The sequence below is a fragment of the Mixophyes fleayi genome, chromosome 3 (genome assembly GCF_038048845.1).
Source record: "Mixophyes fleayi isolate aMixFle1 chromosome 3, aMixFle1.hap1, whole genome shotgun sequence".
In the NCBI taxonomy this organism is placed as follows: domain Eukaryota; kingdom Metazoa; phylum Chordata; class Amphibia; order Anura; family Limnodynastidae; genus Mixophyes; species Mixophyes fleayi.
Genome location: NC_134404.1, coordinates 223,821,280 through 223,846,372, shown reverse-complemented (window position 1 = coordinate 223,846,372; position 25,093 = coordinate 223,821,280). Strand labels below are relative to the sequence as shown.

The window sequence follows — 25,093 nt, the reverse complement described above, 5'->3', positions numbered from 1 at the left end:
ATGGACACCTTGGATATGTGGGCTGGGGAAAGCAACATTACACTTTTCCCTTTTAGAGACTCTGAAAGTTCTAATCTTAATCTCTAACAACATTCAACAAGGGTCACAGCAATATCATTATGATGTAGTGTAGCTCAGAGGGAGTCTCCGTATACAGTAATCACAGTGAGGGCTCTCACCCACATCAGTAAAATACAAGATAATAATGTAAACAGAGAAGTGAATACAGCACAGGTATATACAAGTTTATTACTGTTTTACAACTTCCAGTATTACTTACTAGATATTAAAATTGAGAAGAAATCTGCAGACAAGATGCCTAAATGAACAATACAATTGCAAGGGGGAAACTCCACTTTTCCAGCTGGTAATAAACACAGGATGTACCCATTAATATGTCTCTGTCATACGTATGTGTAAGATCTTAGGAGAACAAACACATGATGTGAGACCCTACAAAGGACTGATCAATTAATGTATCCCTATCATAAGAATCCATCAGGAAACATAGGAAGGACCAGTGGTGGATCCAGAGGAAACAATCGCCCCCTTTAGAGAAATAAAACATAAATGAGGCTCCAGACATGAAAAAGTTGTACATTGACTAAGGGTAGGGCCAGATTTAGCAATAGGCAAGCAGGACCTGGCTGGCAAATTTTAGCCTGGGGTGGGGGGGGGGGGGGGGGGGGCAAGACTCAACCCAGCAGCCTATTACAAACATTGTAAAGAAAAAAATGCCCACTATGGGACTGGTCCACTATGGGACTGGATATCACATTTCTGTTTTTCTGATAATTCTCTAGACAAGAGGGATATTTTTATAAAGCTGTATTGTGTCCACTCCTGCAACGTCTAGTATTCTACATATAATTCCCTCAATACTGCGGACAGGTCACAGACAATTCTCTCATGCACCTCTCACATATATGCTTTTTACTGATTTTTGTTCTGACATCCATTGATTTCTATTCAGATGAACGCTCCTCTCACATAAAGCGTATCACTCCCAATAAATGTTCTGCTGGTTTATTTTATAACAACTGTTCATGTGTATTCTAATAAACACTCTTTCATCCTTTGGTGTTTCTATAGCTAGGTACACACTACAGAAATTTCGACCAACTTTTTATGCCGAGCGATTTTACATGCGATCGATGGTCCGATCGCTTGGTCCATGGACTGCATACACACTAGCCTTGTTTAGGACGATAAAGGGAAGAGCGGACGCCCCTTTAGCGACTTTTTACAGCCATGTTGTCGTGAGGAATGACTGTAATTTCGTACTCACTGTTGTGGATTGGTCGGAAGTTTATACACACTACACAGCGGAAACGAGATTGGAATTAAAATATTAAACGGTACGACCAACCAAATGAGGCGAGAATCGTCCATTTGGGCAGACTTTCGTCCATCGTGTCACTACACACACTGACCCGACTTTTGAACGAGCGGTCGTATGTCGGCTGTTTGAGCCGATTATTTGACGAAAACAGTGTAGTGTGTACCCAGCTTAAATCTATGTTCATCTCTATTATCCATGCTCACTAATGTTTGATTAAATGGAGGTAAAAAGTGCTAGAAATCGACATATAAAAAATACAATTGGTGAATAAATAAATAAATGTAATCTTGAAACATATGGACTTCAATTATGACCTAGTACAAATTATATAGTGACCAGTTTATTAAAGTAATGTAATGTAGAGTAATATAAAATAAAATCCTTACTGTATAATTAAATAGCACTGATATGTATTCTTATTTATTCTTTGTATCTTTCTTTTTACAATACATTCATCTTTTCTTCTCTTCTTTTTCTTTTATTCAGTTTCTTATTGTTTATTAGTATATAGATCTTTTTCTTATTCATATTTATTTTTTTATTTTTTTAGTAGAAACCAACCATCTCAAACTTGATTATAAAAGAAAAGGTGGAGCGCTCTCACTATGTTTGTTGTTTGCAGCACCACATACAAATACATACAAATACAGATCACTAAGAGGGCGCAATTAGATCTATATATGTTTATTTTAGTCAATATGTGTGTTGATAAAAGTAGGCTTTGGCAAGCTTATCTACTGAAATAATGGCTTAAATTCAGTCTCAGATTAGGGTATATTGGTAAACCTATATCTCATTATATACCCTTATCTGAGACTGACTTTTAGCCATTATTCAAGTAGATAAACCTGCCAAAGCCTACTTTTATCAACACACATATTGGATAAAATAAACATATATAGATCTAATTGTGCCCTCTTAGTTATCTGCATCTCAAACTTGAAACTGACCTCTATTAGTTGTATAGAGGGGGTTCAGTATGATGTCACTTCCGGTTTGACGCCACTTTCGGTTCATGATCCGTTCAATACTACTTTCATTCTAGCATTCTGGAGTTTAGAGGCAAGAATAAGAAGGCAGATATAGGTGACAGTGTGCTAGGGGGTACGATTGCCCCAATCGCGCCCCCTGTATACGCCCCTGACACACACACATTAATCAACTGTATATATCAATATTGTAAGCAAGAAAAAATAAAATAACATGTCGAGTCAATGCAAAAACAAATTAAATAAACAAACAAACCAGTACCTATAGCATATATGAGCATAACACATTGGTCTCAAGCAATTTTGATCTAAATAGGTACAATTGAATATACTTAGTGTAGCAAGAAAATTCCGTTTTATAGTCTATGGTTCTATTTATATTATATTCCCTAAATTTCTATTCAATTTCTATTATAATATTATATTAAGTGATGGTCAGCATCCAGTCACCCATACCTTGGAGGTCTTGTAAAAATCAAATCATTTTGCATGTCTTAAAAGGCCATACTCACTAAACAAGGGACAACTGCAAAATGTGAAGTCTGTACCCAGTGGAGTTGATTAAAACATCTCACGCACAAAGGTGCTATTTTCAAACCCTCTCTAAAAAAGAAAACAGTATTTTTATCCAAACCAAATGGACTGTAACATCACTAGGGACACAAAGGTCTTCACTGCAAGGTTGATAGAAACTTTCCACCAAATATTTCCCTTGGGTCTACAACTTAGGTTCTGCCCAATGGAAGAACCATCAAAAAGTTCAGAATGGTAGGAACTAAGGAGCCACACCAGTCCCCTAAATCTTAAGGGCAGTGCTAATAAGGGTCTACTGCACCCCATGAATACTAGGTGGTGAAAAGACAAACATAAAATGTGAAAGTAATGCAAACAAGCAAAGAGTTTTTTTTTCAATAAATATTCTTGTAAATATGCTGTCTGGGCCATGAATGGAATTATAAAAGTGTTATTACCAAGCTAGGAGGCCAAAGCACAGGAAGCTTATGCAGCAAAATAAATAAATAAATGTTATGCTAAAGTATAATAATCATCTCTGTAAATTTCACCCTTCCCCACTAACTTTTAGACACTCATGCAAATAGCACCTCAGGCTTTCTGCTGTCGGGCCAATGGCCAGAGACCAAGTTAGGCTGTCCATTAGCAGAGTAGTTGTCAGAGGCGGGCTGGGCCGGGGGGCAGGGGGGCATCGGCCCCCCGGGCCGCTCAGATTTTGTGCTTTTATGGCCTGGGGGTAGGCCGGCCGGCCGCCCCCGATGCAATTTCTTCGGATTTTTTTCTGCGACCTGATGTCATCAGATGCGGCCGCGTCAGCGCACAGGCGGCCGCGTCAGCGCACAGGCGGCCGCATCACATGACAGGGGATGCGGCCGTGTCATCATTGACGTGGCCGCATCCCCTGTAATGAGATGCGGCCGCCTGTGTGCCCCCCTGCCTGCAGCATCCCAGCCCGCGCCTGGTAGTTGTCAATCCCTCTTGGAACAGGACTACAATCAAAAGGCCAAGACTATACAAACTCTTGTTGCAGAATCAGGTGCATTACTGCCAGCGTTCAGCAAAGACTGTACTATGCTGCCCTGTTATTCGCATCATGGACAGCAAAATGTTACTTCTGCCATCTCCTCTGCTACATTTACACGCTAAACCGTGTGCATAGCCATTTATCCATGTTTGCAAGTGTCTGCATCATGCCCCTGGAAGTTGGTTTTGTACATAAAAAATATCAGTATTATTATGTTATACCATTTGTTTCTGAAAACCCAGTTTCCCTGCTAATGTAAAAAAAATGCTAATGTAAAAAAATGCAGATTGCTTCAGGGAATGTCGAATTTGCATGCTAGCCAGCTTTTCTAGGTAATTAGTTTAATGACAAAGCAAGCCAAGTTATATGCAAATCAAGTATTAAAACATTGAAATCAGATAAGCAAATTAGTTTATCCTAGAGGGATATGATCTGTTTGTGTATGTTGGAGGTGGGGTCAATTTGAGGTGTCAAAATATTGTGTGAATGCTAATAATACATAGGCTATACAGTACCTTACAGTTGTTTATAGCTAGGTGTCACTATGAGTCTCTGGGGAAAGAGTGCTTTTCTCTATTGGCCCTTCATTGGCATTATGTCTTCACAAATTCTGGATATGCTTCGGTAGAAAAGTATAGGATAGCAGGGGACCGAGTCAAGACCTTAGACAGGAAAAATTAAAGTGCACTGTTGTAGGATATTTACATAATAGGCAGAGTAAGTAATTTCAAATGACAGAACTATCAACAATGTCATTTTAATAAGATGACTGTTTATACAGCAAAGCGCATTTATAAGCAAATTTTAATCAATGTAATAATGTTTAAATGTATGATTGTCTAGGGTTAGTTGTCATTATGGCAGGGGATTACTGTATTATGTATTGTATCGCGCCATCGGCGGGTCTGGCAGCTGTCTTGTCAACATTGTGACTGACGGCTTTACGACTGTCGACAGTGTCAACATTTTTACCACAGACACACTTATACTGTCGCCATTTCCTACTGTTGAGAGTATGACTAACAAGTTATATTGCTATTAATTAACCCTTATTAATTACTCTATACTTAGAATTTGTCTAATCCCTACTCCAAAATCGAAACATACTGGATAATTTATCCCTCCCTGAATTATCTCAGTCCTGTGCCTTCACAACGGACAACAATAATCACCATATTCTGTAAGTTGCTTATATATACATTCAATTTTCGCAGCAATTTCCATAAGATGGCCATACAGTGATCATCCAAATATGCTGTCATTTTATTTTGGGAATTCTTGGGGATTTTTTTTTTTTTTTATTTGTTTAGCTAAAAGCTTTTTATATGCACTCTAGGAAATAATATATGCTCCAGAAAACAACCCCATATGTATATAACGCCACGCCCTTTTACATGTTTTTGGACATCTTGAGCACTGTGGTTTACCAGCGCACAAGATACCTCCAACCCCTTATAAAAACGTCCATGTGGACATAGCCTTACTGCTGTGACTGCAAAAGTTTGGGAGTGGGAATGAATTTTGTTGGCTCCTGTGATTGCAAACATTTTCATGTTTTTGAAGATTAAAATGCATACATCTAAACGCAATATCCTGGTAATAGTGAAGGTGATGCAAAGTCAAATGCTTTCACTTCCTGGTAAGGTCTGTGTAGCTGATAAGTTGTGCTGCACCTTTAGACAGATGAACAAGCTATAAAACAATATATGAAGTGGCATAATTATGAAAGTTATACTTATCGTCCAGCAAGTGTGTCATGAACAGGTGATTTATTTGTCTTGACAGCCATAATGACTATAAAAGACTATATAATTATTTTGTCATTTCCCTATTTTTGCATGTGCACAATATTCACAATTGCATTGTTGTCTCCAGGAGTGGGCAAAGAACCAGTGTCACGCTTATCAACTCAATTGCCGCTTACAGTTCAAAAGATGAATGAGTTTTATAGCTCAATTGGGAAGTGCTGAGTAGGAGCGGCCAGAAAGGGGTGGGGGAGAGAGACTGTCTGTTTATTGCAGGATACAATGGTACTATGCAGGTATAACACCTGTTGTATGCAACTTGTGGCATAGGTTTATTAACTCTTTAACTTTCTTCAGAAGGCATATGCACTAAGCCTAGATGGAAATACACCTCACTGTAACCTAAAGCAAGTTACTTGTTCCTTTAAAGCTACAAATTCATGTTACTCTGCTACACTAGCAGTGGAAAGTCTGTCATAATCAGATGCCCATGTTATTGTGTTACACTATTAGATAATGTGGTCTGCTCCAATCAAGTGTCCACTGACTGAGGTTACTGTGTGGCACAAAGTGGTCTTGGACACTGATAGTGTCACAAAAATAATATAAGTAAATGGACTTGTACATACACAGTGTTTCTGATAAGCATTAGCTTCATTTTGCATCAATTTCAACCTTAAACCCTAATACAATGTGACTGGGTCTCCTCCTCCCCTGAAACCAAAACAATGTCCGCAGATTATGGTGGTTCAGTGAGGGCAGAATTTCATGGAAAGCCCAGAAGTGGAAGGCTGACGATTCTCTGGTCCCAAGCATGGGGACCAGAGAGCGGTAGCACTGGAAGTTCTCTCATTTACTGTGGAAAGGCTCTAATGAACCCAAAGTTCCCTCTTGGAACTTTCAGAAGGTTCACCACCACAGTGGAACTCAGTAAGCTCCAGCTTCCAGGCTGCATTCCCAGAACCAACTCTCAGCCTCCTAGTGCTGAATTTGACACATAAATGGTGCTATACCCTGGTGACAAAGCCCTGGAAGTAAGTTTGAAGTGGCCTAAGTGGTGCCAGTGTCAAGAGGGGGCTGAGCATATGGACAAGTGGGTGGGTACTCCCCTGCCACTATACTTAAAATAAACTTTCCAGACTGAGCCTTCTGGACAGGATCAGCCAGCATTGGTTAAGGGTGCTGTTCTACTCTTCCTATTACTCTTATAAAAGGAGGGCTAGTAGCCCATGTAAATTGTGTATTCTGGTGATATATTTATATGCCCTTGGAAAATCTCTTGTACAAGCTCATTAAGCTAATAAACACAATTATTATTAGATTCTATTTGTTCCTATGACAAAACTGTGCCTGCATTTCTGAGTGCCTGTGACCAAGATTAAAGCTCACAATTTAATCCATTCCCTGTCTGTCCTGCTTTGTGCCCAGCATACCTGGCTCAGCACTGTCAGCTACTCTCCAGACCTGATACACAGGAGGATTCAACTAGAGCAATCAGCAAAGAGATGCCGCTGGAGCTGCATAGATATTTGAATGGTTTTAGGTACAGCTGAAGAGCCTGATGGTGACAGTGACTATCCTCCTACAACTGGGGACACCACATTGGTGTACCGCTGACACTCACAATCAGTAAATGGCTGGGTTAGCCAAGCGGTGCCAGTAGGACTAGTCCGAATACTTCACAACATTGTGTTGTTGCAAATCAGGTTTTGTGGCAGCGAGCACAGAAATATCCATGCCTAGTGCTTTTGGAGTGATAGGCCACTGCCCTTTTCCTAAAAAGATCCTTGCATTCTAAATACTTCAGGCTATCAGAACAAATGGGGACTATTCCACCTAAATTGGAACATTATGGAAGTTTGAGTTAAAGAAAACTGCAATACCACAAAAATCGTGGTGGAGCAGGGTGGCATAATAAGCCCATCCTACCACAAGAAGGATCTGCCATAATCAAGGGTGTACTGGCTGATGTTACAGTAGAGAAGGGTCAGCCATAATCCTACATAGGTTTCTGGCAAATCAAATGATTTATGAAGTAAGTGTCTTAGTAGTGGTCAAACTTATTTTAGCTTGAACTTCATGTTGGTGCTACATTGATCTGGGATCCCAAGTGTCAGTGTGCCATTGTTCTGGGACCCTATTAGAAGCGATTTCTAATAGAATTTATTGTACATATAATGTATTGCATATGCGAGACTGAGAGAACACCAAAGAAAGATTCACCAAACAGGCTGCTCACTTCTGCTAGAAGGCCCTTTTCAAGACGCAGTTAACTATCACGTTTAATATAATATGTCATTTAAAATAATAAAAATAAATCTATATTTCGTATATTAGTATAGTCCTAATGTAAATGATGTAAAATAATGAGCAATAGGTTCTTATAAACAATTTACTACAATCAGTGCCCAAAATGAAGCATATGGTAGCTTTTAGAAAAGTAGCAATCTTTAGGTTCCAAGGATGTTACAATTTTACTTAGTAATATAGTCATCAGGTTTTTTTTTTTTTGCTGCTTGCTTAATTTCATTGCCAAAGCATGTCACTACACTTCAAAACATCCACTGATGTCTATGGGAGCGCATTGTGTACATACCCACCGCCTTTAATACAAAATCGGATTAACCAGCTTTTGCTGTATTTTTACCATTCTTGTTAATAGCCTATTCATTCCAAGGGCCCATTCATTTGATGGACTTGTGCACTAAATGTAGAAAATCCAGTGAAATGGATAGGCCATTGATATTCATCAGCATTGACAAAAATGAAGCACCCCAGCATTGCTTTTTTTTCTCCACATCAATAGAGCTTCAATTATTCTTAATAGATACATGCAAGGCAATGATAAAGGTAGGGTGCCCCAGACTCCCATCCACGTCAGCCAATCACATCAAAGCTAACGTGGGAAACCGCTTGTGCTTGACTGAGCAACTAAGGTGAGTCTCAGTCTCATTCAATTAAGTTCACAATCATTTTGACAGGTGTGTTGAACAGTTTGTGTCGCCGTTTGCAGAGTTTTTTATTTCACGTGAATTACATATATAATTATCTCGGATTACAATAGAAAGAATAACAAATAAAGAATGCATCCCATGGAGTACAAGAAGAAAATCACTGGATTACAAAACAATTCCTTGAATTAAAAATTAAGGACATTTCCCATGGATTGCAAGAAGAATTCAATGGATTACACATTTTCCCCATGGATTACAAAGAATACCAATTGGAATTACAATTTTTTCTGTGAATTAAAAAGGGAATTTCAATTGGATTACAGATTTTCTCAAGGATTATAATAATAATTACCATTAGATTACAAGAAAAAATATTTTTATTGGTGAACTGGGATTTGGAGAAATTCAGTTAAAATTTATTGAACAATTGTGTTTGTTTGTTTTTTTTAAATGTTTTTGACTTTTTAGTATAATGGGACAAGTCTTGTGGAGCAATTATGGGGATTTACAAGGCCTGAGTATCCCAATATTCCTCATTACCACAGTACCCACAGCTCAGGATGCCATTAAAACCACCAGAGCTTTTTTCAGGGCAAGTAGTCTTTTAGAGGAGAACACAGCCTCGCACTGATAGATCTCCCAGTTAATATTGAGGACCAGTCTAACCTGGTTTCCTCTATAGCTAGGGCTTTTTGAGGGATTTATATGGAGCCCACTGCCCGATTTCATTTATATACTTAATGTACAGAGTTTCTTTCATTCATTTTAATAGCCCATTAATTTCAACAGGGTTTCAACACTCAGTGACCACCTTATTAGTTACACATGTACAGCTACTCATTAATGCGAGTATCTAATCAGCCAATCATGTGACAGCAACTCAATGCATAAAAGCATATAGAAGTGGTCAAGCGGTTCAGTTGCTATTCAGACCAAACTCCTGAATGAGGGAGTGATCTAAGTGAGTTTGAATACCTCAGAAACTTCTGATCTCCAGGAATTTTCTCTCACACCTGTCTCTACAGTTTACAGAGAATAGCAAAAAAAAAAACAACATCCAGTAAGTGGCAGTTCTGTGGGTGATACTGCCTTGTTAATTGGAGGGTCAGAGAAAAATGGCCACACTGGATCAAGCTTACAGGAAGCCTACGATAACTAAAATAACCATGAACTACAACCCTGAAGTGGATGGGCTACAGCATATTAACACCACATAAGGTTCCAGTCCTGTCAGCTAAGAGCAGGGGCTACAGTGGACACAGGTCCACCAAAATTGGACAGTTGATGAGCGGTAAAACAGTTCTGGGTCTGACAAGTCTCGGTTTCTACTGCGACATGCTGATGTTAGGGTCATAATCTGAAGTAAACCACATGAATCCATGGATCATCCAATGATGTGGTAGAACGAGAGATTTGCAGCATGACAGCCTCATTTAGAGTCGGACACAATGTGCATCTAAGACATGCAGGAGAGGGAGTGTGCCGCAGCTTGGTAGGGTTTATGAGTGGCAAGCAACCCCAGTCGAGTCCCACTCGTAATACCCGAGCTGCGAGCGGTTCCTGCAGTTAGCTAACTGCTTGCGCCACCTAATTCGTGCCGCACCGTTTTAGCCCTTTTTTGACGTGTGTTGCGTCTCCACCTCACTGCGTCTAGGATTTACTTACATGGTCACGCCTTCACAATTCTGCGTTCCGCCCTTTCTCTCGTAGTGAGACGCAAGCTGTCGCAAGTGTAAATTGCGTCCAAGATGCAGGCGGATATGGTGCTTGCTGCACATGCATGATCGTGTGTTTTTGGTTGATGCGCCTAAAACGGACTTTGCGTCCAACTCTAAATGAGGCTCTGAATGTGCAGCCGACAAATCTCCAGCACCTGTGTGATGTTATCATGTCAGCATCTCTATGGAAAGTTTCAGCACCTTCTTAAATCCTTACCATGTAAAATTCAGGCTGTGAGCAAAAGAAGTAGGGGTCACATCCAGTACAACAATGTGTACTACATATACACTGAGGGCCTGATTCATTAAGGAAAGTAAAGTAAGAAAAATGAGTAAGTTTGTTCCTGGACAAACCATGTTATAATGCAAGGGGTGCAAATTAGTTTATTATTTTGCATGTAAAAAAAATACTGGCTGATTTTTCATGTAGCACAAAAATATTTCATATCTTTATACTTTATATTGAAATTTAAAGCTGAACTAGGACAAGCCCTACCCCAACTATAAATCTGTCCTCACATTTTAAATTTACCCTCCCTTCCAAAGCAACATGGCTTTGCCAATATGCAAAGCTACTCTTTCTTTTGCTTTCCTTTCCTTAATGACTCAGGCCCTGAGTGTATATGTAGCATACTTGCCAACTTTTCCTCGTTGGCTTCAGGCAGATCCCAGGGGAGGTGGGCATGCGGGGGCGGGGCTTGACAAATTGCATAATTTTGGCTAAGATGACGCGATATTTACGTATTTGCGTCATTAAGCCCCCCACCCCCGCCACTTATCTATTGTGGGGGGCGAGAACCGGGAGGTTGCCCTGCTCTCCCAGAAATGCGGGAGTCTCCCGGATATTCCGGGAGAGTAGGCAACTATGCGTTAAAGAAAAGCAGCTAAGGAATCTCTAGAGACTGAAATGTCTTTTACATTTCTGTCTCCATTACTGAAGTCATGTTGTCTTACCTGTCAGTATTTGATTAAATCTCGGTCTCCATGAAAATGGCCACCTCCATAGGCATCAATACATGGACATAGGACACAATTTCTGAACAACGTCATCACGCCACAGATGGCGAAGCCAACCACGTCTTGTACTGGCTCAGCATCAGGGAGAATGTCAGACTCTTCAGGGAGTGAGGGAGATCACCCCTATTTCAGGGAGTCTCCCTGATATTCAGGGAGAGTTGGCAAGTATGATATGTAGTACACATGGATAACCCTATTGAAATGAATAGGCTATTGACATGAATGGGAAAAGCTCCATTTTGCTGGCATTCTGGATGCATTCATAAACACATGCAAATGCATACTGTGCAAATCAGTCTATTTATTTTCACATGCAGCCTGCAATTGTGTTTTTTAACGCAAATGCAACACCATTTGGTAATGGCCTTAAATATGTTGTTCACCATGGTTTAAATATTATATATTTTCCATTGCAAATCTGCAGCTGCTGTCCAAGAAGTTTTATTATGAAGATTGAACAGTGGAGTTTGCGAGGTTTTGTTTGCATATTTATCACAACCTGCCATCACTGCACTGCAGATGTACTTGTTTTTGAAAAAACTACTGGGAACAGGAAAATGATACAATTGCAAACAAATGCAAATTTTTCATAAAGTTCACACTTTAAGAGGGATATATGAAGTGTGTAAACCAGATATTTAATTAAGGTAAGCATATTTTAATGGTTTTATATAAAAAAAAAATAGTGATAGTAGACATTTGAGGACTGAATCATCCAGAAACGAAAATGCACATACGTGCCATAGTTTGCGCAGAAAAGCGCACTGCGCATGGCCAGATCCGGACCATATGCCAGTGATTGTAGCAATGTCCAATTTATCTTCGAGCACAAAGGACCCTTATGATTTATTTATGATTTATGGTTTACTCCTGGACAAAACCATGTTACAATGCAAGTGGTGCATATTAGTTAATTTTTGTACATAAGAAAAATACTGGGTTTTTTTTCCTAGATCAACTTTAAATTTCAGTGTACAAATAAGCTATCAAGTATTTGTGTGCTACATGAAAAAGGACTATCATATCTTCCATAATTCCAGTGGTAACTCTCTTGTCGTCCGCAGGTCATCACATCCTAAACCTTACCAGTGCTATCCACCTGGCAACCTGCAGGCTAATGTTTCTTCCGTAATCACCACTTTGCCTCTTAAAAGATGCGGAAACAGTGGTTTCCGCATGTTTTAAGTATCAAAAAAGGTTGATGTATAGACCCCTAAACCGTTAATATCTTGACCACAGGCAAAGGCGTATTTTATTATGGGAATATATTAGTCAGGGCAGGCGAGAGCAATCTCCCACCCACACACTCACTTGAACTTCCCCCCAGTGTTGCACCCCGCACCAGATTATTTTTACCTTAGCAGGCGGGAGTTGGCAGAGGCATTCTCTGCTCCTCAGTTTGGGAGTGTGGCACTTGGTTGTGATATCATAGCAAGGTGTCACACTCCCAGCGTAACACTAACAGGGGAGCAGCAGTCAGAAGCTTTACATGTAAGAAGTTGCTGGTTGTTTCTCTTTTAAGTCAAAGGCCGGTGTTCCATGTGGGGGCGCCGAGGGGGCTTTAAAAAACACTGGATGAGTGACATGTTACAACCTCAACCAATATAACATGGTTTTGTCAAGTAGCAAAATGTCACCTTTTAGCTGAATTTACTAACTCTAACGAGACATTTCGCAGATTTCTTTTACAGAAGTAATGCTTATTTTTGCTTGCGCCCCATAGAGGTGCGAGCAAAAATGAGCATTACTTTTTTACCATAGTAACGATAAAAATATGCGGCCACGATGTTCTGAGGAACATCGCGGCCAACTGAATCTGCCCCTAAATGAGGCCTGTAGGGAGCAGGTGGCTAAGTGGTTAGCACTTCTGCCTTACAGCACTGGGGTCATGAGTTCAGTTTCCGACCATGGTCTTATCTGTGAGGAGTTTGTATGTTCTACCCGTGTTTGTGTGGGTTTCCTCCGGGTGCTCCGGTTTCCTCCCACACTCCAAAAACATACTGGTAAGTTAATTGGCTGCTAACAAATTGACCCTAGTCTGTGTGTGTGTGTGTGTGTGTCTGTCTGTGTGTGTTAGGGAATTTAGACTGTAAGCCCCAATGGGGCAGGTGCTGATGTGAGTTCTCTGTACAGCGCTGCAAATTAGTGGCGCTATATAAATAAATGGTAATGATAATAATAATAGTTCACAATTTCTAAACCAGGAGGTTACCTATCATTATTAACCTACTATTGTGGGGACTTTGCTTTAGACCCACATAGTTAACATAAAATAACAGGCTGCATGTTTTCTTCATAGTAATGGGACATTCACTAACACAGATTCTTCATCTTTGCGGGTCAGGCCCTGGTCTGGCACATAATCTGACGAATATCATTGAGTTTGATTTGAAATTACTCCACTCACTTCTAACTCAAATACTGCATATCTGATTATCTAGCAAATGATTAGACATTACATTTGGGTTTATTTGGTTCTATTTAGCACATTTCACCCATTACAATAAGGTGATAATTTTCTTTAACAAAATTATTGCAATTAGACAATTGTAAATACTCTAAATTACAAAGGTGTGTACGCTTCCTAAAATTCAAATTAAGCAATAATGACCTCATTTTAAATTGAAAATAAATGTACACTGCACAATTGTGTAGTTCCATGTGTTAACCTACAGAAAACATTTTTCATAATTGCTCCACATTTAAATAAACATATGGTTATGCAAATACAAGGTCCATTTTTATCATCATGCCTTTATGCCTTCCAGACAGGTTTTGGTAGGTGCACACAATATGCAGATCTCTTCATTTGCATAGTCAGTGTTCAGATGTGCAAGTTTTTGTTTCTATCAAGCACCTTCCACGTTACAATAGGCAGAGTTGTTTAATATAAAGTGAACAGACTACACATTTTCCCTAATGTGCAAATGCCATTGTGTACTTATAATATACCTATACAATGAGGAGAGACTACAATGAAGTTCCATTGCAGACACAAGCTCATATACTTAGCAGCAACTCCTAATTGTTATGATGATGTGTGTTTAGTAAGATAAAATGCTAGTGCAGCCAGTGTAGTACAAACAGGTTCACAAAGTCTGCGAAAGTGAATATTATTCACTATGCAGGTATATAGATTCAGGCTGAATTAAGCAATAGTCAAGATGTTGTAAGTGCTTCAAAGTGAATATAAAAACTGTAATGTGACATTGTTGTGTGTTTTTGTTTTTTTTGTTTCTAGTTCATACCATGCTGCAAAATGCTTAAATTAAAATAAATACATTCATCAGATCATTTTTATATTTGATGACAGTGCAAAAATGTAGTTGCAAATAAGTTACAGGGTGAGGATCCTTCTTTTTTTAATTGTCAGAAAAAAAGCAAACTTAAATCCACAGAGCTTTATACAGTCCCTGCCATGTTTAGCTATTTTATTGCACATATGTTCTAACACACATGTTCCCCCAACACACACAGCTCACAGTTCTTCCTAAGTGTTTTCCAAATGCAATAACCTTGGCTCATTTAATTATTGTTAACAAAATAAATAAAACACCTCTCCAAGTTACTGTATAAGAAAATTTTAAGGAAGTACATTGTATGACATTGTGTACCAGATTAATGGATGATGCTAGAATATGCAATATAATTTAACATCACATGTTTTTATCTACCCTGAGAAATTCATGAAAAAGCATGGTCAATTAGTACCATTTTGTGCATTTTAGTGTAGCTTGTAGCTCTAACTTTTTTTATTAAATCACTCAACATTTGTTATTGCACAGCACGTTTTCATTGAAATTTCAGTTTTAGCTAATGGGTATTTTATATAGCTACAACTGTTCACTTAGTTGAAATAATGAAGTCTGTTACTTTACACTGTATGCAATGTTATACAATTTGTAAGGGTGCACGAATTGTGTGATATCATGTAACCATACACTTGGCCACACAAGGTTATGTACATACATATGCTGTTCTCTAGTACTATAGCATTGTAGGAACATATGAGAGCATTTAGTAGCATAAAAACTTAAACTTATATTGTATTTCTGCTCCAATGCAGACAATTCATCTGGAAAACAGTGTCCTTGACATAGCCTAATAATCATTTATTGAACCTGTGGCAGAGCAGACAGACTCTGTGGTACAGACAACTGGCTCGCTTCTCTGTACCATATGTATAGAATAAATGTTGCACAGCATCTGTGGAGTTTATTCATGAAAAGTACTGGATCTGCTGCAAATCACTTTTTGTTTTGCACCAGACGCACCTTTATGGCCCGCCCTGTTCAATTCAAGGTGCACGTCTACTTTCTAGTCTTTAGAGGCACTTCCACAAACTCTAAATGTATCTAGGTTTGCAGGGAGATGGATTGAAAAATCTCAAGATGCACACTGTGAAAAGTGTGAAGAGGTTTCTGTCCTCCTTGAGCTTGCCATAGGACACATGCATTGTGGTTTGTCCGGTGTATTGCCACAGTCAAACTCCAAACCTGCCATCTGATATTTTGTGTAGGGTGCACCGTTTAAGAGGACACTCATTGCTCTTGAATACTATCTATTATAGAATACATTGACTGACAGCATGTAATAATTATACCTAGTACAGTTTTTCACCCCTTTTCTAGTAATCTATTATCTTTATTTAGGATGTAAACATTTTCTTCTTTTGTCCTTGAAACAGTTGCTATTGTCAGGATTTCTTAGGAAAATAGACTTTTATAGTCTTCCTCTAATCTTTCCAGCCGGGATAATTTCCTACCTTTTTTGTGGAGTGCTGATTAAGTAGAATAAATGTAGGAGTTAATTATGTTTATTCTGTAAAAGTAATGTTTTAATATAGTGTTGAACCACCATATTTTACTCATGAGCATAAGCGGAGGCAGAAGTGATGGTAAAATGGCAATATAATTGTAAGCCTGCATGTACGTGTTGTGGTAGTCTGTAGTACTTCAAGACACCTAGCTGCTGATGTCCTAAAGCTAACCACCTGGCTATTGCTTATTTTTTGCATCTCAGGGTCATGCAGATTAAAGTGGGCAAACAAGAGTCCCTGCACATACCTTTGTGATATAGATGGACAAATGTGAATAGATGAGGCAGGTGAAGTGATGATAAGAATAATGGGGGCCAGGTCATCTTCTGATGGGAATAAGTTTGTTTGCATGACAGCTATGTACAGTCTATAAATACACAATTCACTGCAACACATTCACTTTCACAACATCAACTCTCATTATTATCCAACCCACAGTGTGATAGTGGGAAAGCATCACTGTCTGTGGCAATTTCCCTCCTAAAACACCTCTGTCACTCCTCTTGACCCTGTGACCTCTCTTTGAGTCCTCAGGTGACTATGACCCCTCAACGTGCTTAACACCAGGTACTTTCTCACTTCACCGGACTGTGTAATTCCTTTGACTAGAGTACTCAAGTTCTCTCCACTAGAACTCACACAATATTGTGCAACCATGGCCTTGGATTTCAACTCTTAGATTCAGCTGCTCTCTAAACTATCCTTACATTGAAGTCAACAAAGATCTTCTACAACCCATCTCATTCCTGAATCCCACTCTCAACTCTCAGAATTCTGAACCAATGGGACTTCGCACCCCCTCTCCTTAAAAAGGGTATCACACACACTTACGCCACAAGGAGGCATTACATAACATTATCGAACATAAGGAGTAGAAACACGGGAAATCCTAAAGAGAAGCTATGGTAAACATTCTATTCCTCCTATACAGATTATCCCCATTGTGTAGACTTGTTCAATATAAATGTAAACGTTATAAATGTTCATTCAGTATTTGCTACTTGTACAATGGTTATTACTACAAAATAATGAGGAAAAGCACTTATCAACTAGTTTAAAATAAATAAGGAAGGATAGTTGAAAATCTCACGGCAATACTATAGAATATACTTTCTACTTTAAAAGACATTGGAGTTGTTCACATCAAGTGTAATTTTAATAGACTCCTTACCTTTCATTGAGCTTAGACGTACATTTTACACTACAATATGTCAGCATAAGTTTGATGGAAACTTACATCACTTCTCTGTGCTGTTGAAGATCCTTCTCTTTCCATTATCTCTATAAGTCTCTCTCTTCCAGCTCATCTCTGCTCCCCTCCTCACATCATGATACTGTTCCTGTCACTTGCAGCCCTGACAAAAGTAACACACCATGTACAGATGTACAGGTCACTAACTTAGACAAGATCAGAAGACTAATATCTTGAAATACTCTGTGCTGCTGTGATAGAATAGAAGGGTGCCCAGCATATGATGTTTGAATACCACACATTAAATTAAAAGAATTTGGAACCGGATGGCTGGTTCTGTTTAAAATGAATTATATAGATTGCTTGGCAAAACTGTAAAACAGGGTGCTTTGCATTCCCACTCAGAAACATGAGGAAAGTTGTCGGCACTTTCAATTACAGAAGTGAATAACCCTTTACAATTGATGCCTAAATTTGTGTTAAGTTTGGTTTTGGTAAACCAAATAATCATTACTTAAGAAGGATACACATGGGCCGTTCTTCCAGCTCAGCTAAAGCACCACACTACATGATCTCTGTACAATTTGATCACAAACATGGTAGAGATAGTGACATTCAGCATTCAGGCCGAGTGGTTGAATCTCTTAGAGATAACTGCACACATCTTCCATCTGTATCTGCCAACATGCTTGGTTATTGCTTCAACTGATTATTATTGGGGATCAGGCATGTTTTGGTGCTATATATGTTGTAAAATTCTTTTTGCTTAAGTATTCTGCCCTGCTGATACTTCCCTCACCATGCAGCATTTCAGTGAGAAAATAAACATTACCCCGTTCTAAGTCTGAGGCCATTGTCAGCTACAGAGTCCTGCAAGCTAACTTGTAGCTCCCTTCCTTTTTTCTAAAACAGAATGAGATGACAGAGAGATACCCTTACCCTTCTGGTGCAGTTTGTGGTATAATATTTTTTATCATATATTGTTATTATATCATTACAGGACCATACCAGGATCTTGCAGTGCTGCAATCCTTTTCCTAATCATCTTCTGGGAACAGAAATGTTGCACCATGTACTGTGCGTTTGTAATAATATGACATTGTATGTAGTGGTTGAAGTGGAAATTTAGAAGTGGCAGTATGAAAAATGTAATGGGAACATAAGTGAATGGAATTTGATAAGTTTACAATGAAGGCAGTATGAATAGTGGCAGTATGGCATACCGCCATATACCAGTCCACTTCGACCACTGACTGTATGTAAATATTTGTATTGTAAGTCCAGAAAAGACAGTAAGGTGAAGCCAAATTGATTTATTTTGTATTTAACACCTAACAAACATAAACTTCTCATTGTGTTTTAAAGTAGCTTGGCACACAGGAATGTAGGTTTGCATTTCTTAAAGTATCACTGCCTAAAACTATGGTTGCTTTCTGTCTAAAGCCAAGCAATTTCAATGAGAAAACACTGTGACTTCAATGCATGAAACCACAGCAATTTCATCAGTTGAAACCACCTGTAATTTTATCAGATAGAAACCCTGCAATTTTATTCCACAAAATGCTAGGACTTTTTTTTATACTGGCTATACACAGAAAAGAGTTACGTTGAAGGGACCACTGAGAACCAAAATAATTGGTGGAAAAGGTGATAAGGGATTGGGGCGGGGGTGGGGGGGGGGGGGCTGAATGTAGTAGAACTGTGGGTTAACTAACCACAAGGAAACAGCAGAAGAAAAATAAAATAAATCAAGCATATAAATGGGTAAAATAACTTTAGCGGGTAATATTAAAATACCTGAAGAGCAGTGAACACACTTCTACTCCTTTCTTTTGTATGTTGGACGTAATTCTCAGTGTCATCTTCTCTTGTCCTGCATTCAGTTAAAATCTGAACGTATGCACAGTTAATTTTTTGTACTGTATAATTGATGTATATCTCAGTATAAGTTCCTGTACAGTAGATATGTTTCCATGTCATTGCTTACATGGAAACATAGAATGTGATAGCAGAGAAGAACTGTGCTGCCCATTTAGTCTGACCATTTGTTATCTCTGATTATCTCAGACCCTATTTCATATTTTATTACAGATTTTGTACCACTCTATGTCTATCCCATGCATTTGGAGAGGTGGAAGAGAGAGGGCAAGTGGTGGTCAAGTTCAATGTTCATGTAACTGCCACACAGCCATGGACACATCCATAAATACGCCTTTTAGGTGGTGAATCCCTTGTGGGTACTGGAGGGTTTTTGCAACAATACACAATGATGATGATTTCATGTGCCAGAGTTTATATGTGCTTCAAGCATGTACATGCATTAGCAAATATGCCCAGAAACCAAGCTGCACAGAGCTTTTCCTATTCATTTTAATAGGCCATTCATTTCAATGGGGAGTGCCCTACATGCAGAAACTCCACTGAAATTTATAATTTATTAAAATGAATGGAAGAAGCTCTGTAAAGAAAAAAATGAATAAAATCTACAGGGTGGCCCCCTCAACCAGCCACAGAGCTAGACAGCCTGGGCTGGCCACCACAAAACCTGGAGGATGAATGTAGAGTTTTTCTACTATGGTGAACACCAGCAGCAGATTAGTTTCCACTAAAGCAGGGGAACAACAAGTAAGAGAGCCTGGGCTTGTTCCCACTACTAACAGGGGAACCGGACCATGCTAATATGTGTATGTACACAATGAGCTCCCATAAACATTAATGGACGTTGTCAACTGCAGTGATATGCTTTTAACGTACATTAATGTAATAAAGTTAGCCCAAAGAAACGCACAGATGCAAGAAATTAGCACAAATGGGTAAAAACACATAGAATATAGTGGGTTTTATGTTTATATCCATATGTATGTTTTGCACTTGAATTAAAAACACAAGTCAGGCTCATGGTTTAAACACAAGTGTGAAACCAGCTTAAACCGAAAACAAAAATTAAAACCATAATTTAGTTTTCTAAATTCTGGCTTAAAAAAGTTTTCTTTTTTTTAAATTTCCACTTTCAATTTTGTAAAATAAAAAGCTCTGCTAATCGAACTATATGCCAACCACACAGGCTATATTAAAATTATAATGTATCAACTATCTTCCCCTATTTTAAGATCATTTATTGTTATTTTGTATATATACATTCAGCAGGGGGCCCTACCTCTAATAACCCAATATAGATCTATGAGTACTTTAATTTAAAAGTACGCATAAGAGACATAGGTTTAATTTTATTGCAAACCAATAAAGACGTTTGTTTTAATTGATATCTGAGTGCACCTTATCAAAAATAACGACATGCTTTTCTGGAAACGATTAATTCTACCCACTCTTTTAGTAGTGGCCTTTCACGTATTAATGCTCAGCAATTTTACCTGTAATAAATATACGTGGCTATATGTTATGCAACCTACACATGATCAATAACCCATAATTGTAAAGTTAGTAGATATTTATTATGAATAGCAGAATTGTAAAAACAATAAGTTGCAGACTATAGAAAACTAGCAAAATAGCAGTAAACACATCAAAATGTCCTGTATTTATGTAATACAGAGTACATTCAAATATCAACATTTTTGCAAATTATGTCATGCACTTAGGCTTGCCATGTCAGCAAATTATCATGGGCCACTTATGACAGACACATGTTACATACAACTTACATTTTCAGATCTGAAGTAGAATACACAGTGATCACTATCATCCTGACATTATACTGCAGCTGTTAACATGTATTCTTTACAGAGCAAGTTTCTTTGTTTATTGACACATCAATAAATGCCTAATATGAAATTACAATTATCACAAACTGTCCAAATTTATGTGCAATCCAATCTAAAAATCTTTTGCATCTCAATTAATGTGCAATATTTTGAAATGTATCTCTATTTTAAATATCCAGAGTATGGCAGCTAAATAATGCATAAAACATGCTTATATGATGCATTACTATATTTAAAATGCAGGCAAGGACACTGGACACTGGCTACACCTGCTCAAACCAGTACAGGCATGACAGCTCCCCATAAGGAAGGGGACTTTCATAGGGACTTACCCTTGGGAAAGATATGGGTAGACCAGCACCCATAATGGTGCTTTGCTGACTGCACTAATAAAAAATAGCATAAATCATAATAAAAAATTATGACAGCAGGCAAAGGAGGGTAGCTAGGCTGCCAGGGGAGTGAAGCTATGTCTGGTATATGATTCCTCTAAACTAGCCACAAGTAAGCACACTGTTTTAATTTAAAAAAAAATGGTTTAAACTGCCATCAATATTGAATAAACAATAAGATGGTCAGTTAGGCTGTTTGTTTTTACCAGTAAATGAATCCCTTTGCCAAACTGGTGACATATAACGCCATAAAAAAATACTTTTTTTTTTAATTGAAGTTTATGCGTTGTAAATAAATTGGTATATTGCAGGATCGCAGACGATAGCTCTGCTACCCACCAACTGAAAATCACTTGTGTAGATTACCCCATAAGAAGCTCCTGCAAAATGGGCAATCGCAGGAAAGCACTTAATTGTTCAGCACTAATCCCTAAGAATAGTTTGTTTACAAAATATTTCCAATCATACTGAACACATGGGATTTACTAAGTCATATACATTTGTTGCAATAATAAAAAAAAGTTTTGTATAGTACAACGTAATGTATACTTATGTGGCCATGTTTTTAGTTAATACCTTGTGTTTAAAAAGGGGATGGGGCTTCTTACTTTAAACACAACCAGTTCAACCAATATACATCTTATTGTTTAGTACCACCTCCATAATCCCCCTCGGCTATAATAAAAATAATTGTTTTAATATTGAAAATGTTCATTGTTTCCTGATGTTGTTAATTCAATTTTAAAAAAGCAATATTTTGAAGGCACGCTAGTAAATATATACACACTATCAGGGCCTTAACTAGGGCTGTGCGATAGGGGCGACAGCCCAGGGTGCAATGCTGAAGGGGGGCGCAGTTTAGGAATATTTTAGGTTCATTTGGTTAAAATTGAGGGCTAGGGGGGGCGGCGTTAATCTTGCTCGCCACAGGCGCTAGGATTCTAAGTTACGGCTCTGTACCATATAATGATGATAATGGATGAATTGCACGTCCCGGGTAGGCATAATACCTGAGAAACAGACCAATTGTCAGTGAATAACAATGTGAATACCAAGCATAAAGTGTAAAACTTTAGGTTATCATGTAAATTCTTTAAAGCCAAACAGCTCCTCCAGTCAGATATCTGCAGGATGTGTGTGGGGTGTCATCTGTTTTCAAAAAACAAGAATGTACGATTTGAATAAAAGGAAACCCCGAGCAGATAGTGTTCTGCACAAGAAATTTGCACTAATAAAAAATAGCATTTCTTATTTGACACAACTTGTCTCAGTGCCTGCAGAGTGTCGTGAAGTAAAAGTCTCCAATGAATTCCACACATAATGATTAAGCTATCGCTCACTAATATAGTGGATAATGAACCTGCCGCGCCTTTCGGCATGCGGGACACGTCATACTTGACAGCTCAGGCTAATAGCGTGACACTCTGCTTCCTCGTATTGTGCTTTTATTTACTTTCTGCACTTGCAGCGTGTGCCCACCGCTCAGAGCGGGGTTTATGCCTGAAAGGGCGCCTGTGCTTTGGCGCTACCCCCACCTCTCCTCCCCGCTACTGCCCCAGCACTACCACTGCTACCCCGGGGGCAAGAGCGCCTGCGCAGGGCGCCAGATTTGGCGGGAGGGGGGTGTGTCCAATGGGCTTTTGTTTGAGGGAATCTCTGTTTACAGTTAGTAGTCTTTCATCTCAACCTGTTCCCTCCTCCAGTCTCCTCCCCTGCTACCTCCCCTCCTTTTCTGCAGCTCCTGAGAAAGTTTTCATAGCGCTGTATCAACTTGCAAGAAGTACATTCACCTTCTTGCTCACCCTCCCCTGACCTTGATGTAAGGATGGCCAGGAGACCCAGGAACAGGTAACAATATAGAAAAGAAAGCCCAAGATGTTCTTCTCATCTGGATTGATCAGATCATCTGTCTGGAGTGAAGTTATTTTGTTCCACTTAGTATTTTATGACCGTGACCTTCTTTTGCAAGATGCAGAGATCTGGTGGATCCCTTCCCAGAAGAGGCAGCAGAAGGATACAGGAATGACACTTAACGGACTGACCCATTTATGATGAGCCTTTCTTCTCTCACTTGTTACTTATGACTTGTTCTCATTTCGCGGAGGTGTGCTAGTAACATATACATGCTTGGCAGGATCTTGTAACTGTCTTTGCACTTTTTGTGGCATATGGCAAGTGTGGGTGACGTTACAGGCTTGCTTGGTGGTTGATTTAAATGTCATTCATACTTTGCGGAGTTCTAATTTGTGTGTCAGGTGACAGGCAAGTAGAAGTGCTACATTCATGCCATAACGCCCATCTACTCACGTTTAGTTAATATTTCCATACATTATAGGCTCATATTTTGTATGCTGGTGACTGTGAAATAGTAGATGAGCTGTTAGAGGTCTGCGCTATGCCGGCACAGTAGGCGCCCTGTGTGGGCACATTGACAGGGGGTACACAGTGTGGTCATGTCACCCTGGTGTTGAGGTCAGTCTGCACATCCACATGTCTTATTCATACCCACGCGTGGGATCTTATCAGGTGTGTCCCTGGATCTCGCACACGTGGACGGCACAGACTGCTTTTCGTTTCACTTCGGGCATCTGGGGGGACTTTTGCCAATACAAATAAACTGTTTTCTTCAACTATAAACTTGTGCCCCGGGATAATATCTCCATATGATAGTCGTGGTAGAAAGCAGATTATGTTTGACAGGGTGACATTTAGTGATGCCGGCTTTGTTCTACTGAATGCACAGTCGGGAAACGCACCAAGACCGGTTCCCGCAGCTGCTGCAGTACTTCTTGGGACACGTTAGACCAATAATACTCCGGTTCCAGCAAAATGATGGCATTTTTGCCGAGCTGATCAGTACACCCACCACCTCATGCTGTGACTCAAATATTTACAATGTTTTGTGAGAAATGCAGGTGAGTTTTTAAAGTGAGTGCACGGAACCTTGCCTGGGTATGGGAAGTAGCACACGGGGCTGTGTGCATGGACTAGCATCCAGAAGGCATAGCTAAATCTACACATTACACATGCAGCAACAGCTAATCACATGTCTGGGAAAATAAACAAGATGACTTGCATTTGATTTGCAGCATATTCTCTGAGTATGTACTGAGGTGTTTGTTCCCTTGTCAGATTACAGTGGTTCTGTTAGACAATTGCTTTACTATAGATGATTATGGGTGTACTGGATGTGGGTTAAACCAGGACAAGACAGATGTGTGTAAGGCAGTGGATCTCAAACATTTTCAGTTCAAGACACCCTTAGGGTGTCCATCATTTTTCAAGGCACCCATAAGCCAAAATAATTACCAAGTAGTCCCCCACTTTTCTTACCACTGGCCCTGGCTGAGGCACCGCAGGGGAGCCTAGGCACACTTTTTGGGAACCATTGGTGTAAGGTTTAGTTATGATGACTGTATTAGCTGTACAGGAACCTGATGTAGGACATAACTGTATTCTTATTCAATACATATATAGTGGTATAAAAGTTATCATACAGGTTGCATGTTTAATATGTAGGTTGCTATTCAAAGTAAGTTATTCAAAATCCATTTTCATTTTTTTCCCTTATCTGGCCTGAGCAGCATCTAATAGCTCTTTTCACATGGATTTTTGCTGCAGAGTACACCTGCTTATATTTTAGGTTCATGGCTCCTGTGGTAGCTG

At 39.2% G+C, this 25,093-nt stretch overlaps 1 protein-coding gene across 3 annotated transcripts in view; it reads left to right on the top strand.

Annotated features, from left to right (window-relative positions):
- MYB (MYB proto-oncogene, transcription factor) overlaps positions 1–25,093 on the top strand; it is an 88,391-nt gene that overhangs the window by 47,594 nt on the left and 15,704 nt on the right. Inside the window, exon 1 of one of the 3 annotated variants that reach the window (XM_075203185.1) lies at positions 23,087–23,275. The exons of 1 other annotated variant lie outside the window; for it this stretch is intronic. In XM_075203185.1, coding sequence (XP_075059286.1) covers positions 23,253–23,275 — 23 coding nt within the window. In that variant the 5' untranslated portion in view covers positions 23,087–23,252. Of the gene's footprint in view, positions 1–23,086; positions 23,276–25,093 lie in introns of those variants that run through there. One more of the 3 variants, XM_075203189.1, reaches the window with a different exon arrangement.